The sequence below is a fragment of the Arachis ipaensis genome, chromosome B5 (assembly GCF_059453495.1).
Source record: "Arachis ipaensis isolate K30076 ecotype BB chromosome B5, ASM5945349v1, whole genome shotgun sequence".
Classification (NCBI taxonomy): Eukaryota; Viridiplantae; Streptophyta; class Magnoliopsida; order Fabales; family Fabaceae; genus Arachis; species Arachis ipaensis.
The window spans coordinates 12,994,418-13,013,344 of record NC_142440.1 but is presented as its reverse complement, the minus strand read 5'-3'; the positions used below and the strand labels follow the sequence as shown (position 1 = coordinate 13,013,344).

General features: G+C 34.4%; 2 protein-coding genes across 4 annotated transcripts; one reads left to right on the top strand and one right to left on the bottom strand.

Moving 5' to 3' along the window:
• The first annotated feature begins 12,144 nt into the window (after positions 1-12,144).
• On the top strand, positions 12,145-13,813 carry GMD1 (GDP-D-mannose 4,6-dehydratase 1). The gene has a single exon (XM_016346459.3). It carries the CDS (start codon positions 12,402-12,404, stop codon positions 13,500-13,502), a length of 1,101 nt encoding a protein of 366 aa, XP_016201945.1. The 5' UTR covers positions 12,145-12,401; the 3' UTR covers positions 13,503-13,813.
• A 973-nt stretch (positions 13,814-14,786) lies between these two features.
• LOC107642944 (uncharacterized) lies at positions 14,787-18,138 on the bottom strand. 3 transcript variants are annotated; one of them, XM_016346458.3, is made up of 6 exons: positions 17,836-18,138; positions 17,684-17,767; positions 17,488-17,569; positions 16,807-16,895; positions 15,844-15,955; positions 14,787-15,551 (listed from the first exon to the last, which is right to left on the bottom strand). In XM_016346458.3, the coding sequence occupies exons 1-6, from the start codon at positions 17,860-17,862 to the stop codon at positions 15,328-15,330; spliced, it is 618 nt and encodes a 205-aa protein (XP_016201944.2). In that variant the 5' UTR covers positions 17,863-18,138; the 3' UTR covers positions 14,787-15,327. The 3 variants fall into 3 exon arrangements, with proteins under 3 accessions (XP_016201944.2, XP_088344000.1, XP_088343998.1); XM_088487874.1 differs by lacking the exons at positions 17,488-17,569; positions 17,684-17,767; positions 17,836-18,138 and adding an exon at positions 17,068-17,325 and having other exon boundaries at positions 16,807-16,980; XM_088487872.1 differs by lacking the exons at positions 17,488-17,569; positions 17,684-17,767; positions 17,836-18,138 and having other exon boundaries at positions 16,807-17,325.
• Between the last annotated feature and the right edge of the window lie 789 nt (positions 18,139-18,927).

The window sequence follows — 18,927 nt, the reverse complement described above, 5'->3', positions numbered from 1 at the left end:
TTTAATAATAATATATAAAAGGGATAGAGTGAGCGAAGGAATGAGAAAAATAGATAAAGAGTCAAAGAAAAAAAATTCTTTAATTTCAAAAAAAATATTTGATTTCAATTATAATAAAAAAATAATATACGACACATTTTAATTATAAAATTAGTAATATATAATAAATTATTAGGGTTAAGTATTTTTTTTTCGTCCCTAAGGTTGGAGGCCAAAATCAAAATCGTCTCCAACCTTTTTTTGTTATTAAAATCATCCTCAACGTTACAAAACGTTATAAAATCATCCTTTTGTCAATAAATAACATTTTTTGGACAATTTTACCTTTAAACAAAAATTAAAAACTCTCTCCACCTTCACCACTACTCTCTGCATTACCCTCAGCATTATCATCACCATCACCATCGCTACACCATAACCACCAACAATCCAGCAACACCAACAACAACAATCACAAAATAAATCAACAAAAATTTTAAATTAAATAATTCAGCAATTATCAACCATAATTTCAGATCCAAAATTATCAACAACATAAATTAAAAGATTTAAAAAAGAAGAACACATATGTTCTTCAAAAATTTTAAAAAAAAAAAAAGAAAGAAGAAAAGAGAAAGAGAACAACGGAAGAAAATGAGAACAAGAACTCAAAATTGCAATATCTCTTCCAGAGACAACACCCTTTCTTCTCATATCTCTCCTTCGTTCTACCTCTCTCACTCCTCTATCTTTGTCATGCAATAGGGTAGGAGACGAAATGAGCGAAACGTAACAAGATTGGCCATTCTATCGGGAGTCGCAGGTTGATTCCGTTAGCGATAACGAAGTGCCTTGGAGACGGGTGGAGGAGGAAGAGGAATGGTGAATGGTAAAGGAGATCCATGTGAGTGAGGATGGGAAGGAAGCACAGAAGGAAGGGAAGAGCTTCCTCTGAAGGAAGTGAGAGAGTGTGGGAAGGGTTTCGTATTAAGGGGAGGTTTTTTTAATTTTTGTTTAAGGGTAAAATTGTCCAAAAAATATTATTTATTAACAAAATGATGATTTTATAATGTTTTATAACGTTGAAGATGATTTTAATAACAAAAAAAGGTTGGAGACGATTTTAATTTTAGCCTCAAATCTTAGGGCTGAAAAAAATACTTAACCCTAAATTATTATAATAAAGATATTGATATAATAGTTATCAAACAATCTAGTTTTTAATTATTTGTGTTATTCGACAAACCAGTATTGGAGAGATTCATCGAGATGTATTTGTACCAATAAAACATTGTGTTTACATGGTTTTACTTGTTTTCGTGTAGACTTATTTATCTTTATTAATACATAATATTGATACAAAATAAATATTTATAGATAATTATTTTTTGTAAAGTTAATAGTTAAAAATTATTAAATAATAATTAAAATTACAATTGCATAAAGACAAATTTTATATAAAAATAATTGTATATAAATTTCTATCTTATTACAATCACGTTATCACTTATCAACTATATAAAGTCTCGCTATTATTAATCAATTCCACTAACATGACCCTTCAATTTTGCAACATGGTGGAGATTTGTTTTCGGTGATGAAGTCTGTAGTGATGGAAAAGAAATAATCACCGTAAAAAATGCTTTAAATATTGTTGGATTTAATGAGGGATGTTATTGACAGATTTAGCGATAGATGTTATTGACAAATTTAGCGACGAATTTTTGATGGTTAAAAGTAAAAATTCGTCCCCCGAATAAGTTATCATCAGATTTAAAATTACGTAGCTAAATTTGATAATAAATAATGGTGTGAAATTTAATTTTATTATCGCATAATTCAGCGTCAGAAAATTTCGACGGTAACTGAATTTAGTAAAATATAACGTTTAGGCAACAACAAACATTTTAATGTTAAATTTTTTCATTGGTAAATTCGACAATAAATTTGGATAAAATTCAAACGCGAAAACCTCTTCTCTCTCTCTCTCTCTCTCTCTCTCTCTCTCTCTCTCTCTCTCTCTCTCTCTCTCTCTCTCTCTCTCTCTCTCTCTCCATTGAAGAAGGTTACGCGGCTCCCACCTGGAATTGCCATCGCCGCCAGTAGACCACATTATCGTCGTAGATTAGCACGTCATCGTCACTACTGCTGAATTTTCTGTGAAAAGCCTCTGTCGTGCCGCCGCTGTTGATGTCCCTTGCCGTCGGAGGTCGGCAGCTTATCGTTGTCACTGTGTCTAAGGTCTAGCATGCCAAAGCTAAGGTTGTTGTCTATTTCTTCTTTTGGTTGTTTGTTATATTACTAAATCCTACATCCACCAGTGTAGCTTTTACTGCCACTTGTCACCACCACGCTTTTAACATTCTATAGCCATCATCATTGTTAATTTTTTATAGTTTTTGTATTTTTTTCATATTTTTTTTATTTATTTAGGATTTTGTTAGGTATTTTATTAAATTATTGATTAAATTTTTTAATTAAGTGTGTGACTAATAAGGTTTGTTATATTAATTTAATGTAATTAGAAATTAAATCATGTTAGGTTAGATATGGTGTAATTTAGGATTTGTTCTGAGTTGATGATATTTTGGATGATTGTTAATTTTCTGAGTTTATTGTTATCTGAGTTTTATTATTTTCTAAGTTAATTAGTGTTGATTATTGTTAATTCTCGGAGTTAATCTTAATTTGTTAATTATTAACTTATTATTGATTGTTATTAATTTTTTGAGTTCATTGTTGTCTGATTTAATTATTTTCTGAATTAATTTTGCTGAAATAATTGTTGTTAATTTTACTAAGTTTGTTAGTAATTTACTCATTTGAATATATGAAATTTGATTTGTTTGTTTAATTATAACTTGTGTGTTGATTATATTTATAATTTGTGTATTGGTTATGTTTATAATCTTAATTTGTCCATTTGCATAATTAATTTTTTCTTTCAACATTTTATTATCTAAAAAGTTTTACTTATGCAATTTACTTAACCACTATGAGGTATCTTGTTTTTCATATCAAACAATAAGTAATTATTATCTTATTTTTATAGTGCTATATATCTTTTTCCTTACATGAGTAATTATTATTTTTCTTCTTTAGTCTTAAACTTTGATGTGTGAACTTGTTTGTAAACTTTTAATGAAAAATTATAGACAAATTATTATGAAAAATGTAAAATTTTAAATTTTGTTGGTTTAAAAATTATTGAATTTAAACATTTAAAATTATATATTAAATTTTTAAACAAATTTTTTTAGAAAAAATAAAGTTTAAGTTTACTGTCGAATTTACCGAAGATAAATTTGACGGTAAAAACTCTAAAATTTTGTCAATTAAAAGTTAATATCCACCGATAAATAATTACTAACGAAGTTTATACGGTCAAATTTATTTCACCGCTAAATTTAACAGTAAACAAATTACTGGTAAATTTTCTTAGCAAATTCACCAAAAAAATTCGACAGTATCTAACAATTTTCTTATAGTGAATTCTTCTTTTCTAATATTTGGTAGATCTGGAGACAACACAATCAAAAAATCTTTAACCCTAACGAAGCTTAGTCGTCGATTAAGGTTGTTGTCTTAGTTAGAAGATAGAAAAACAAGCTTAAGCAATCCTTCTCTCGGCCACGACAACTTTGCTCCACCAATGTGAGTTCACGGGGTTCTCTTTCGCTTGGTTTTAAAGGTAAACAGTGATACTAGCATTTTTCAAAAGGTTCAAGTAGTTGGGTTTAGTTGTGTGATTAGGGATCAAAGGGGTAGTTGAGTGAAGCGTTGCTCAAACAACCTCCCGTAATGGGATATCAAAAAATCCGAACTTTTTTATTTGGAAAGAGATGATCTTAGCTTAGGAATATGGTATCAAGAAAATAGTCTGCGAAATTGATTCAAAGGGTGCGTTTATGACTGACCAAAGAGAGTCTGGCATTGAATCATAAAAGATGAGGATTGGTTCTGTATATTCATTAAATACTTAACAAAAAATAGGAGGTCCATTTAAACTTGATATTTCGAGAAGAAATGGTATCATTAATTTATTGGTAAGAGTGATGCTTAAAATCCGATCGAGTATTCAAAGTGGCTTGATCCCACTAGCAACATCTTTGAATCTCTTCCAGATTAGATATTGTTTGAGTTCAAGAGACTTTCTTGAGTTTTTCTTTTTATTTTATTTTTTGTTTTATTTTATTTTCAGTCATAAAAAAAATTATTTATTTTATAAAAAGAAAGTTTAAAGATCTCAGATATAATAAAATTTAGTTAAAGGCATGTTCATTATAAAAACTTAGAATAAATACTCAATTCTAACTATAAAAAATTTAGGCATGGACAAAATCAACCACAAAAGATTTAATAAATTTGATAACCATTAAAGTTTATCATCATCTGATAAAACTAACAAAAAATTAACTCTATTTAGATAATTTTATATACATTTTTCCTTTCTTCTTTCTTCTTTGTCTTTTTTTTATATAATTTTTTAACTTTTATCACTATTATTATAACCACTAATGTTATTAAAAGAATCTTTAAATTAAATCCAAATAAAAAATCATAATTCTAAATCACAATTCCAACATTATACTTTACACTAATTTTTTAAAAAAAAAAATACAAAGTAAGGGAAAAGGTGGACAGAAGACCAATTCCACAATTCAGAGCTCGTCGTTTGACTCCGACAACGGAAGCAATTTCAAAGGAGGAGATTACAGTTGCGATAATAACATTGAGGATCACTAGATTTTAGCAGCGGAATCGATTTCTGGAGATGAAGTCGTGATAGATATTTTGCTAGCGAGTACGGTGATCGGTCTCTAAGAGATAGCGACGCACATGGTGGATGTGAGGTTTGGTACCTAGTATGCGCATGTGTACAGTTACTAGAGTGAGTTCCTAGAACAAAGCTTCTCAATGTTGGGGTTGCAAAATCTTAGCACTTCAGAGATTTGGGAGACGCCATAGCAGGATCTTGAAGACGAGATTGAGTGGTGGATCGCCAACGCCTTCAACGTCTCACATAGGATCCTTTTCACAAGTGTGCGTTGGCTGTGTGATAACTGATAACGTGTTCTCCAAAGATTTCGAATTCTCTAGGTATTTGACATAATGCGTGAACTAATTCGTGAATTTGTATTGCTCTTCTCCGATTCACAATGAGAGAGAGAGAGAAGCAATTAAAGTTTGGAAGCAATTGGGGGAAGCAGTTTTGTTTGTCTCTTCCCTACTCAGTCCTCCTATCTCTTTTTTTTAGAAAAAAATAAATTAAACATTAGTGTTGGGATTATAATTTAAGATACTTTGAATAGCAGTAGCAAGGATAATAACGGTGATCAAAATAAACAAATTTATAAAAGAAAGCTGAAGAGGAAAGAAGAAAGAAGAGGGGTATTTAAGAAATTATATTAATAGAGTTAACATTTTGTTAGTTTTATGGGACGAAGGTAAACTTTTTTATGACACAAGGGAGTTAAGGACCCTAAGGAACAAAGACAAAACAACCTAAAAAAATTTTAAGCAGACCCCCTAATTCTAAGGCAACCAAGACAATCCAAGAAAATGAAAACTTTGATATCAGCAGGAGCAAAGTTGAAAATGTGTAGATCCGGGAAAAGTTTTTGCCCTTCTTGGCAAGTGCATTAGCCACCGAGTTGGCTTCACGCAAAATATGCTTTCAATTAACATTACTAAAATGCTTTTCCATGATCAAGATGTCTTCAATCAGAAGCTTGCAAGGGTGGTATTGTAGACATCCTTCCTTAACAAAATAGTCATCATAGAATCAGATTCTAGGATGATATGCTGGTAATTATTGGCCAAAGCAATATGTAAACCTTTAATAATAGCCCATAACTCTGCATGCATAATAGAGTAATTCCCTAAATTGCATGCAAAGTCCTTCACAAATTTATCAAGGTGATCTCGAAGAACTCCTCCACATGCCACGTTCAAGTTGTGCGGGAAAAAGGAACCACCTACGTTGATTTTAATGCATGATTCAGGAGAATGACTCTATCAAATAAGTTGACTTACATTAGATTTATGCTTCATGGAGTAAACACTCTTCTTCCACACTTTTTAGGTCTCTTTTCACCGAGCCTTGGTCAACTCAGAAGCAACACAAGGATGGATATCTTTCCCATAAAATACTAACTGATTTCGGAAGTACCAAAGAGAAGGGATAGTTACACCAAATAATCATGTCCAATTTTGATCTCTCGAAAGATTGTTGATAATCCAATTCTGTGTTATTAACTAGGAAGTTTCCAATTATCACATGATGCACCAGCAACCGCCAAGTGTCTCTAGCAAAAGTGAAATCTCTTAGAACATGGAGGACAGATTCTTCCCCATAATTACTTCTTGGACAGATTGGGGAGGCAATCATATGTCTTCTTCTTCTTCTTCTTTTCGCATTGGTAAGGATGGACTCATGGGCCACCAACCACAGAAAAAAACAAATTCTTTCAAGTCCTTTCCAATCCCAGATCAACTTGAAGTCCTATTTGTCGGGCTCAAGTCAAGACGGATAGAATGATAAGCTGATTTTTAGGTTGATCACAGCTCTTGGTCAACATCCTTCCAAGGGGATGGAGGTGTCATCACCGTGACTTTTTTGGTGATATCCTCAAGGAGCCAATCTTTTAATTTGTCAATATCCCAATCAACTGAAACACATAGAAAGTCTATTAGTGAGGCATCTAAATTGGCTATAGACAATACTTGATTTGCGTGTTGCTCTAGTATTCTTAATGTTCTGAAAATCAGACCGGATCGGCCGGTTGAACCGATTCTACTGAAAATCGGCGAAAAAAATGGTCCAGTCCTCTCCCTAAAACTGCCAAATTCAAAACTGCTGCAAAATCGTTGAATCGGTCGGGCCGGATCGGAGCCGGCCGGTTCTAAAAAAATAACGTCGTTTTAATTTTTTGAGGGAAAAAAAAAAGAAACCTAACCTACAAGTCACTCACCCCCCGACTCCTCCTTCGTGAATCAAATTCAAATGCCCCTTAGCCATCGTTCACCAGCCCTAACCTCTAAACAAAAAAATTAGACTCTTCCATGGATCCGCTGCCGCCGTCCATCGTTAAAGGCGCCTCCGCGGCCTCCTCCTTCCCCCTGTCCCAAACCCAAATCCCTAGGTCGGAACGTCGTCGTCGCGTTGTCTTGTAGCTTAGCTTCGCTGTTCGAAGCCTCGAGTTTGAGCTGCCCGCCGTGGTGTTGCCATCGTCTCGCTGTGGTCATCTTGCTCGTCTCTCCGTGGTCGTCCTGATTTTCTTTTATGCTCTATTGTGTATATCAATATATCATTAATTTCTGAATATGAAATTAGTGATTTTTGAATTGAAATTAAATATATCATTGATTTTTTGTTGTTGAAATTATTGATTAACATGAATTTGTTATGCTGCTGTTGCCATTTTTTAATTTTTGAGTATGATATTTCTGAATTTTTTGTTGAAATAGTTATTGACTTCATGCTCTGTTTAGTGATTTTTGAATGTGAAATTGTGAATAGAAATCAAATAATTGATTGTGTTATTGAAATTATTGCTAGAAATGAATTTGTTACTCTGTTGCTATTAATAATGGTGATGGTAATGGTGGTAAGTACCAATCTGAGTAGAATTTTGATATGAATTTAAGAACTAATTTGTTAATGTATTTGCCTTGATTATGTGTGGTGGTTGATTTCATTAGAATCAAGCAAATTAATACTTGTTATTGTTTGAAATATAGAAATGAAATTGTGTATGTGGATCAATTCTAATGTTGACATTAAATGGACTATTGGATTTTATTGGTTGAAATTGTTGGCACTAATTAGTTGTTGGTGCTACAAAAGGAACATATTTGATATTTCCTTGCATTTGTTTTTAAATTTCACTTGTTGAAATGTAGTTTCTTCTACTTTTACATGTTGTCTTTTAAACACTCAATTACTTGTATTTTTTTTCTCTTCACAAAAAGTGTTATGGAAAAGTAAAACCTTAAACTCACTATGTCACTATTATTGTATGTCTTGATCTGTATAAAATGTTTTGTTGGTGAAGTTGTACATACTTACATCCATCTTGTTATGTATCATATTATTTGCCGATATTATCATTGTTATTTTATATGGATTTTTTTGGGTGATCACTTGTCCTATAACAATTGTCAAAGACTCTGCCCTTTCTAGGCTTCTACCGTTTGATCATGCTTTTGCCCTCTGCTGATAGTGTTTTTAGTTTCTATAAATAAATAAGCTTTGTGCTGAACTACACATACATGATTCTGTGTGTCTTGTTGGAACCAGAATATTGTTGCTTGAATGATGTACAATATCTTTAGTTTATTATTATAAAGTGACTACCATTCACATGAATTTGTTTATCATCTAGTGTTTTAAATTTGGAGAATATTTTAATATTTATATTAGATTATAATTATATTTTATAATGTTTATTTATAATTTATTTATTATTTTATTCTAAAACAGTTTTTCTGGTTGAACCACGATTAGACTGGTTAGACCAGTGAACCAGTAAATCAATTATTAGAGTGGTTCGATAATCGGTTCGGTTCTCATAACCTTCAGTATTTCCATTTTGGGAATCTAATGATGTTTCCAAAAATTTATCCTAAAACTATCTCGAATCTTCCAAACAGTGTTGTGTTCCACATCACTCCAAGCTGCATAAACTCCCTTCCAAAGATTTAAATCATCGCTTCTCCTAGCTACTTTTTGAATGATATCATTTCCACACTTGTATTTAGATCGCAAAACTCTAGTTCAAAGGGTATTCGGTTTCTCTATAAGACCCTACTCCACTTTCATCATGAAAGCATGGTTAAGATCCTTAGCGTATTGAAATCCTAACCCTCCAGAATGTTTAGGTTCAGCAACTTTCTTCCAACTAAGAAGGTGAATCTTCTTACTTTGTTCGGCTTGTATTTACTATCAATCTCATTACAAGTAGCAATAGGTAACTTAGCAGTTTGCATATTATAACTAGGAAGGAAAGAGATGACAGATCTCACCAGAGTAGTTCTTCCTCCAAGGGATAGTGATGTGGCCTTCCATCCACTTAATTTGAAATTAAGCTTATTGATGATACGATTGAAGGTTTTCTTATATGCTCTGGAATAAAGCAGAGGGACTCCAAGATATTTTTCTAAATCATATATTCTGGAAAAATGGAGAGTTTCACTAATCTCAGTTCTCACATTGATGCCAACATTACTTGAGAAACAAATTCTGTTCTTTTCATTACTAACTCTTTGACCGAACCTATTGTATAGAAAGCATCAAGAAATCCATTAATGATCTTTGCTTATTCCATAGAAACCTCGACAAGGATGAGGTTGTTGGTGAAGCATAAGTGAGAGAGTTTGGATCTATCTTTCATAAGTCTAATAGGTTTCAAAAACTCATGTTCGACAGCTGCTGAAATCCATTGAAACAATCTTTTCATACAGAAGACAAAAATATATGGAGAGATAGGTCGTCTTGCCTTATACATCTGGAGAGAAAAAACTCATCCAGAGCCTCACCATTCCATAAGATCCTTATTTTAGTAGTAGAAATACATGAACAAACCAAATCAATGAACTGCGGAAAAAACTCAATATCAAGTAAGGTATCTTTAATGAAACTCTATTTTAGTTTATTATACGCTTTCTCAAGATCCAGCTTGATAATTATCAATCTTTCTTTTTCTCTTTTGTTCTTTATAGATTGGATGACTTCTTGAACAATAATAATAATTGGGTTGGGGAGACCAACTTACCATCACCTTTTTGAATCTAGTAGCAAGAATTTTAGTCACAGCTTTGTAAGAAACGTTGCACAATCTTATTGGGCGTATTTGCTTGAGACTGGTGGCTGCATCCACTTTAAAAATTAGAGTAATTAAAATTTCATTTACTTCCTTGACTTTAGAAAGATCAGTAAAAATGTTCAAGATTAAATTGCATAAGTCATTACTCTTATTTTTTATTTTAGATATTTTACCTTTTACATTGGGTCCAAAGAAAAAAAAAATTATTTTTTGTTGTCTTGAAAATTCTTGTCTGCACCAACTCTCAAAACTTTTGTATAGGTTGGGAAAATAGTGCTAGAATATATTTGAGCTTCTTTTTTCACAATAACCGGTCCATGCATGGCTTCATTCTTTGGGTCCTCTACGTGATCTTCATGAGCGACAAATTTCTCTTCATGCTATGCATTCAAGACATTAAACTTGGACCCTATTTCGTTATTGCATTCTTGATTAGAATTATTTCTTTCCAAACTAGGTTGGTCATTATCTCTAATAAGTAAGTCCTTACTATTAACTGCACCCTTATCAGACTTTCTTCTATTAGAGCGTTTGACCATCATCCACGATCCAAAGTTTAGGGATCTTGAGAATATTTGCTAATGATTGAGTAGTTTTGAGCTCCTTAATTCTCGCTAGGATTAGTAATAATTCATGGATCATGATTACCCCTATCCTACCCCATTTTGTCGGCGGTTTCGACCTCCTTGTTAAACCCACTATCCTCTGGTGGTTCACTGCATTCTTCCAATCAATGACCATACTTGCCACAATTGAATCAGATGAGATGTAATCCCTGATACTTAATGTAGCACATGAGATGTAACTCATGATACTCAATGTTGATAATAGTTTCAAGGACTGATATTCTCGGCACTAGCTTCTTTGACAAATCAATCTCCATACATATTCTTGCAAATTTTTTCCAATAGTGAATGGAGGTTGCGCAATCTATTTTTAGTATAGTAATAATAGTGGATCCAACATGCCAGATAAAATGATGGTTATATAGTTCAATGGGTAAGCTAAGGATAAGAATTCGAGCTTCGATCTTCTTCACTTGATTCTCAAAGGACAGAAAAAAGTCTCCACCTTTGCATTATAAGATATTGTCCAATAATCATTCACGGACCATCCAGTAGCGCATGGCAGTAGTCTTCTTGATATGAAAAATGAACAAAAAAGTAAACACGACCCATATCAATGACGTTAATCTTACATTTCTTTACCCAATCTCTATTGAGGCGTTGTTCCATAAATTCTAATCCCACTCACTTTTCAAGAACTTTGACCATGAGAGCAGCGTGTCATGGTTTACGTCATTTATGAAAGTCATCCTTTGTAACTTGAATAATTGGACAAGGGTCAAAGACAGTATCCTTAACAGAGTCGTCTTCGTCCCTTTTAATTTGTACCACTTGTCCTCAAGATTAGGTTAGTCTTCTTCAATGTCTTCCGAAAAATCTTTAATATCATCCATTCCATTGCCTAGAACTTCCAGTAACAATTCTTTATAAGAAGTTTTCATAGTAGTTTAGGTTTCATCATCGATCATCGTAAGGTTCTTTGGGGGGATTAGGGTCCACCTCTTCTCGTACTTTAACTTTTTTAATGCTTTCTTTCATAAGATCAATTTCTTCTACCGAAATCTTAAGGGAGTGCTCAGAACTCATTGAAACAAAACACAAAAATAAACTTTGATGGTTATTAAATTTATTTAAATATTTCGTGGTCAATTTTGTCTGCGTCAAAATCTTCTATAATAAAAAATAATTAGTGGAAACTCAAGTACAGTCGACTTCAGTAAAGTTGATAATCAAGAGCTGTTAGATGATTTAACTGATTTGACTAAATTTTCATCTAACGACTCTTAACTATCAACTTCACGTAAAATCGATTGCATCTAGTCTTTACCAAAATAATTATTTAATGTACAAACTTATTTGTTCATGTATTCAATTGATATCTAACATAAGAATTTTTTTTTTTTTACCAAAGATAGGAGACTCGAACCCGCAACCTCTTAATTGAGTATGGAGAGATTATGCCATTTGAGTTATAACTCATTGGCACATAAGAAATTGACTTGAACTAAATAATTTAATGAAATAAAAAAATAAAAAATGGATATGATAATAAAAATTTGTTCATATTTAAAATATTAAAGCAAATATTTTTTTTGATTAATCAAATGACATAATTTTTTTATACTCACTTAAATGTTACAGATTTGAGTCCCACTCCTAACTTAAAAAAAAAAAATTATTGGAAATTGTATTGGATTTTGCTTAAAGTTAAATTTGTACTGCCTATTTTGTATTCATTTGTTTTGTTTTGGTTTGCCAATCAAAGGCTTAAGAATGAATTACAATTAAAACATCGGAGGACAGTGAGACTTTTACAGAGGATGAGCAGGATTAATATCTTCTGACTCCCATTTCTGATATCCCCACCTCCCACTGTCAAACACAAACAACCGCGTCTCTCCTTCTCTCTCTCTTCTCTCTCTCTCTCTCTATCCATTCTCCATAAATTACCATCTTCTTCGCACTCTCTTTCACTCATATTCTCCATTCCCCCAGATCTTCACTCTCACTCACTCACACTTCTCCATCAATGTCGTCCAGCGGATCCGGATCCGCCCCCAACGGCGAAGCCACTCCGCCGTCGCAACGCAAGGTGGCTCTGATAACCGGAATCACGGGTCAGGACGGTTCCTACCTGACGGAATTCTTGATGGAGAAGGGTTACGAGGTGCACGGCCTCATCCGCCGTTCCTCCAACTTCAACACGCAGCGGATCGAGCACATATACGTGGACCCACACAACGCCCACAAGGCACGCATGAAGCTCCACTACGCCGACCTCTCCGACGCCTCCTCCCTCCGCCGTTGGCTCGACACCATCCTCCCCGACGAGGTCTACAACCTCGCCGCCCAGTCCCACGTCGCCGTCTCCTTCGAGATCCCCGACTACACCGCCGACGTCGTCGCCACCGGGGCCCTCCGCCTTCTGGAGGCCGTGCGCTCCCACATCTCCGCCACTGGGCGCTCGCACATCCGGTATTACCAGGCGGGATCCTCGGAGATGTTCGGGTCCACACCACCCCCTCAGGACGAGACCACACCGTTTCACCCGAGATCCCCTTACGCTGCATCCAAGTGCGCGGCGCACTGGTACACCGTCAATTACCGCGAGGCCTACGGGATCTTCGCCTGCAACGGCATCCTCTTCAACCACGAATCTCCTCGCAGAGGTGAGAATTTTGTGACGCGCAAGATTACGCGGGCCGTGGGCCGGATCAAGATCGGGCTTCAGAGAAAGCTCTTCTTGGGGAATCTTCAGGCTTCTAGGGATTGGGGTTTCGCCGGGGATTACGTGGAGGCTATGTGGCTGATGCTGCAGCAGGAGAAGCCCGACGACTATGTGGTGGCCACCGAGGAGTCTCACACCGTCGAAGAGTTCCTGGAGGTGGCGTTCGGTCATGTGGGCCTAAATTGGAGGGACCATGTTGCTATTGACAAGAGGTATTTTAGGCCCACTGAGGTGGATAACCTCAAGGGTGATGCTACAAAGGCCAAGAAGGTGCTTGGGTGGAAGCCCAAGGTGGGCTTTGAGCAGCTCGTCAAGATGATGGTCGATCAGGATGTTGAGTTGGCTAAGAAGGAGAAGGTTCTTGTTGATGCTGGCTACATTGATGCTCAGCAACAACCTTGATCTGCTACACTCCCTACTCCCTTTCTTCATTTTTTTTTCTTTTCTGGTTTTGTTTTCAGTTTAGATCAATATTGCCACAAATTTAATTTAATTTAAGGAACTTTTTTTTCTCTGTTTTAGTCATATAATTCTGTTCTTGTTAAATGATTCAATTTCATCATCATAGCTTAAGAGAGTTTATAAATCTATGAGTACGTTTTGGTTTTGGGGTTGTCTTACTGTTGTAAGAAGTGCATTGCTTGATATAATATCGCTGTAACGTGTAACCCCCTCGAATTCAATTCATTCTATCCAATGCTCCTTTTCCCATACTTTCTTTACTTTGCTTTCATCTACTGTAGGCCTCAGGATGCTCTACTATTAGTTTTACTGCACGATTTCGTCATTTGAATTAGTTTGTCTGTCTATAGTCAATAAAAAAGGGCTAAATCTCTGTCTCTATTACTTTGGCTGGATCCTAGATCGATGGGACTGGGAGCATTCGGTTAGTTATCTTCCGTGACACTTCATATGTAATCTGCATGATTCGTTTCTGTAATCTATAACTATATGACTTTAGGGATCATCATATCCGAAATCTGCATCCGGTGACAATGCTCTGCATGATTCATGTGTGTTTGATCCAATTTTCTCGTGTACTCCTTTCATGTCTTTTTCCACACTGTTGGCTGTGTCTATTCTTTTGATTTTATAAGACAATCATCAACAACATATTAACTACAATTTTGCATGGCCGATATAATACAACTTCATGTGTAACATCATTGCTCCCGTCGACAAGAAAAACATGACTGTAAACGCCGTTAGCAAAGTGTATCACAAAGAAAGTGGCCATGTGCACATGTTGCAGTTGAGGTTACCACATTTTATACCAACCAAATATGGAAAACAACATTGTTAGGATGTATTTGGTTTGCGTTTTTATTTTCAGTGTTTTTTGTTTGGGTTATGCTAGGTAACCAATGATTTTTTTGAACAACAACAACCACTAATCAAATAAAAACACACTACACCTCTAAATTACTCACCTAAATTTTAATATTAGAATAACCATTCGTACACACCTAGTGAAATGAACATCTGATATATCTATTGTTCACATTGTTTAGTATTTTCATTGTCTACCTATACTTTTCCTTTTTGTTTTTTGAATTTTATGAATGAAAAAGTGAAAACTGTGAAAATAATAAAATTCTGTTTTCTGGTTTCATCTACAGTTTTTATTTTTTTCTTCACAAAATTTAAAAAACAAAAAATACTAAAAATAAAAACAGAAAATGAAAATTCAAAACAAACGCACCCTAATATTTTAAGGGTTTTTTTTTTCTGTTTTCTCTCTAATGAGTGCATAAGAATACATGAATTTTGTCTAAAACTACTTATAAAAAAACTAACAAGCATCTTAAAACAGTTGATGTCAAAAACGATATTTTAAATCCCTAGCCAATGGACGAAAACGTTGATATCACGTCTCATTGTTTGAATCAACACCGTCTCAATTTAGCAATCGAAACCAACACCTCAACCCCCCCCCCCCCCTCTCTCTCTTTCTTTATTTGTTCTCCTCTTTTTTCCTCCGAAAAAAAGACTGCACATGTCATGTCAGTGATAGGGAACAAATCTCCCTTTGTTGTAGCATTGTAACATGGCCGGAAAGCTCCAAAGGTTGCCACGTATTAGATCTCAATTAAATGAAAACCTCTATACACAATATTAATAGACGACCATGTGAATGTGATCCCTTCAAGTTCCAAACTACCTCAGATTCAATAACAAGCATGGAGCCCTCTGAATATATGGACAAGAACCAAACCTGCTGATCTAACTATGCATCAGTAGAAGGTGAATTTGTTTCTGAAACTGTTGGCAAACAAGAGGGTGAGGCTAAGTTTTTATCTTTGTCAACTGTAGAAAATGCGAAGGGCTTGACAGAAGATCGGAGAGATTCTGGGCCCTCTGCTGCAATCCTCTTGCACAATGTGTCGCAGTTATTGATAACTTCAGTCAACCTTCCTTTGAGCTCACCAATTTCCACCTGAAGTGAATGAACTGAATGCACAAACAATGGTAAGCCGGAAAAATATGTGGTGGTAATCATCCACTAATAAGTGGTTCAACAATCATCACTACCTCAAAGTATAAACATGGTCAGGATATTATGATTTGGTGAGCCTTCTAAAGTTCTATGAGCCTAAGACCATTGAAAGAAGGAATCTTCTCTTTCAAGTTAACAGATTCTGAAACCATCTGTCACAGATTTTTACAGTTTTACTCACTGCGCCTACAAAGTTATAAAGACCTTGATTGCACACATTATTAAAACTCGTGTGTTAATAATTACCTCCCGATAGATGCTGTGAAGTAGTCCTCATTGTGGACATGGAGTAGTTATATCTCTGAAGAAGTTTGATTGCCAGAGCATCTGCGACTTCTATTTTGTTTTCTATCTCCTCCTGCAAGGATTTGTGTCAATTTTCTACATGTACAGGATAACAGGAATATCTCATTGCTTTTATAAGTCATAATGAAGGAATACAAGTCAAGTTTCCTAAGTGGCAACAATACAATGATAGTGCGAAACAACATAATATAGAAACAACAAAAAAAATGATCAAGGGGTAGCCAGAAAATAGGAGTTTCACATTCCGATAAAGATTCATCCTACTTGGTAACTTATTTTGAATTTGATAATCATGTCCACTGCATATGTACATTAGACACATTAAGCCGGCAGTTATCACCATGTAAGGGTTCCCCTACTATTCATCATTTTATTTATTTATTTTTGTCAATTTTTCCTCTCCAAGCATACCTCAATTCACTAAACTAAACAAAGAATTAGCATCACCATTCAGAATCTCCTGCCTGGAAAAGTCAAACTAATGATAGGAGATAACTTTTTCATGATCATTCACCACCAATATTTTCATATTGAAATAGTTAAAAAGGTATACAAAATTACAAATCCTTTTAATCAGTGTGGAAGGTTGAAAAAGTCTAGTTTTAGCTAATGTATTAGGATTTCACTATGGTTGAACTCTATGAGTGACTTTGCAGGCAATTCTTCAAGTTTCAAAACTTATGAGATGCTATCAATGAACTTTACATCATGACATTTTACCATTATTGAAGATATGAAGTAATTTCCCATTTCATGCAGCATTATACAGCCAAAAAACTAAGGTCTTGACAAATTATCATCATACCATTGTAACTGGCATTCCCAAAACACCACACCAAGTTTACATTTCTTGAACCAACATATTATGTTAAAAACTAGAAATCATGCGTTTATTGAACAGACCTGTCTTTTGCTGATTTTTTCAGCCTTTTCCTCTTGCCACTCACGATAGATTGAGAAGAGCTCCAGTATAACCTTTGGATTCACTATAGCTGTTTCAACCATAAAAAGAGAGCCGCTAAGTATTTGCTTTAAGAGGGCTGCGACCATGAAACGAGCCAACCTTCTTAAGCGAAGCTGAAAAACCTGAATCTTACTCGCATCAAAGTATTTCATAAAACCAATAAAAGTATAAAACCATAAGGAACAGAGGCTCTCTCTCACATCAATGAGTGGAGGGAATTCCATTCAGCAATGTTCAATTTTGCAATCTAGCATAACATATAGAGATATCTATGCCGTCAGCTTTTATTAATTGAAGTATGGAAAGGAAACAAGGGGTAAGGATTTTAAAGAGAAACTGAAGGGTTTATAGCTTTAGCCTTGGCAGATAAGCAACAACAAGGGATCGAGTATCGTTGCTTATTCTACAATCAGTTTGGCTTAAAGTTACAGTATCCAAAACCTTTATCATGGGTCATATATTCTGCAAGTAACATATTAAGTAATAATTCACCAAAAAATATTTTATTTGAGTTTTCAGTTTTGATTTTTGAGGATTAATCAGTTGCAACCGAAGTATATATGATATGTATGAACATATTGGAGGGAAAGTATAATGATTAAGGCATAGGAGATGCTGACCTGGAACTGAGGAGGAAGGCCTTCTCACCAAGATCTCAGTCAAGGTACCCTCTGTAGGGGGAGACGTTAGAATGGGCGATGTCTACAATACAGGAACAATAAAGTTAAGGGAAGGATAAAAAAACACAAGAAACAAATAATCAAACACCTGGTGTTCTTATTAATTACTAACAAAAACAAAGAACGTACTACATACCAGTTTGAGGGATTTGAGCTTGTCCAAGATGGGGTCAGAGGCTGCGGATCGCTCAGTTACGGTGGTGATTTTGTCACCCGGTGCCTTCAGCCATAACAAATTAATAAAGCAAACAAAAACAACATAGAATTGAATATAAGAAAGAATTATACTTGTAGAGTAGACTCTGAAGCACCCATGTTTTGAAATTGGGAATGATGTGTTGAATCGAGCTCAAAATATCGAATCCGGAACGTGGTGAGCTCTCAAGCTCTCAAAGCTGTCGCAGATAAAGCAGTTAAACCTTCAATTTCATCAGTTGGAACTCAGCTCCTGCTTCTTTTCTTGACGATCTCGCTCCTCATGCTTGCGGAGCCATTCTCCATCTTCTTTTTTTTATCGTTGTTTGTTTGTTTTTTTTTTTTTTTTTTGGAAAGGGTGGGGGTGGGGGAGTTTTGCAGTTATTCTAATAGTACATTTAGTTATCGTTTACCTTTTAGAATTTTGTAAAGTACAGGAGAAAATATTATAACTAATAAGATTTTGTTTTTAGTTTACTTTTTTTATTATTTTTTTAAATACAACTTTAAAAATCAAAATCAAAACTAAAACACAAATCGAAACCTTCTAAAATTTTATAATGGTCAATTTTATTTGTTCAAGATTGGAGTTTGATGCACCTTAGAGGGAGAGAGAGAGTTGTGATCTAGTTAGATTTTTCTATTCACATAATTTTAATTAATAAATAAGAAAGTCAATAGTTAATGTGAGAAAAAAAATGACCATATATAATTTGATTAAATAATAGAAAATAATAAAAATTAGTCCAAATAGTTTAAAATTATTTTATTTAATATTTATTAATTATTATTAAAATAATTATATAATTATAGATATTATATTATATAAAATAATTTTAAATATTGTCTTCTTAATATTATCGAATTTAATTTGAGGGCAAGTTACTCAAAAAAAATGGTTCCAAATACATTTTATTAGATTACAACTTTCTCAAACTAAAGATGCAATTGCAACTTTTATAATTCTACAGAAACCGCTAGAGATCAACCTAAACCCGCTACTAGTAGTGAAGTGAAAAAAAGGTGCATGCAAAAGCTACTATAGGCAGCAGCGATTTCTGAATGAGGGAAGTAATGTATAAACCGCTACAGGCAGTAGCGGTTTATGAGAGACGTTGCATGTGTTAAGAGTACTAAGATTAAATAATTAGTTAGTGAAGTCAATAGGGTTGTAATAGTTCCTAA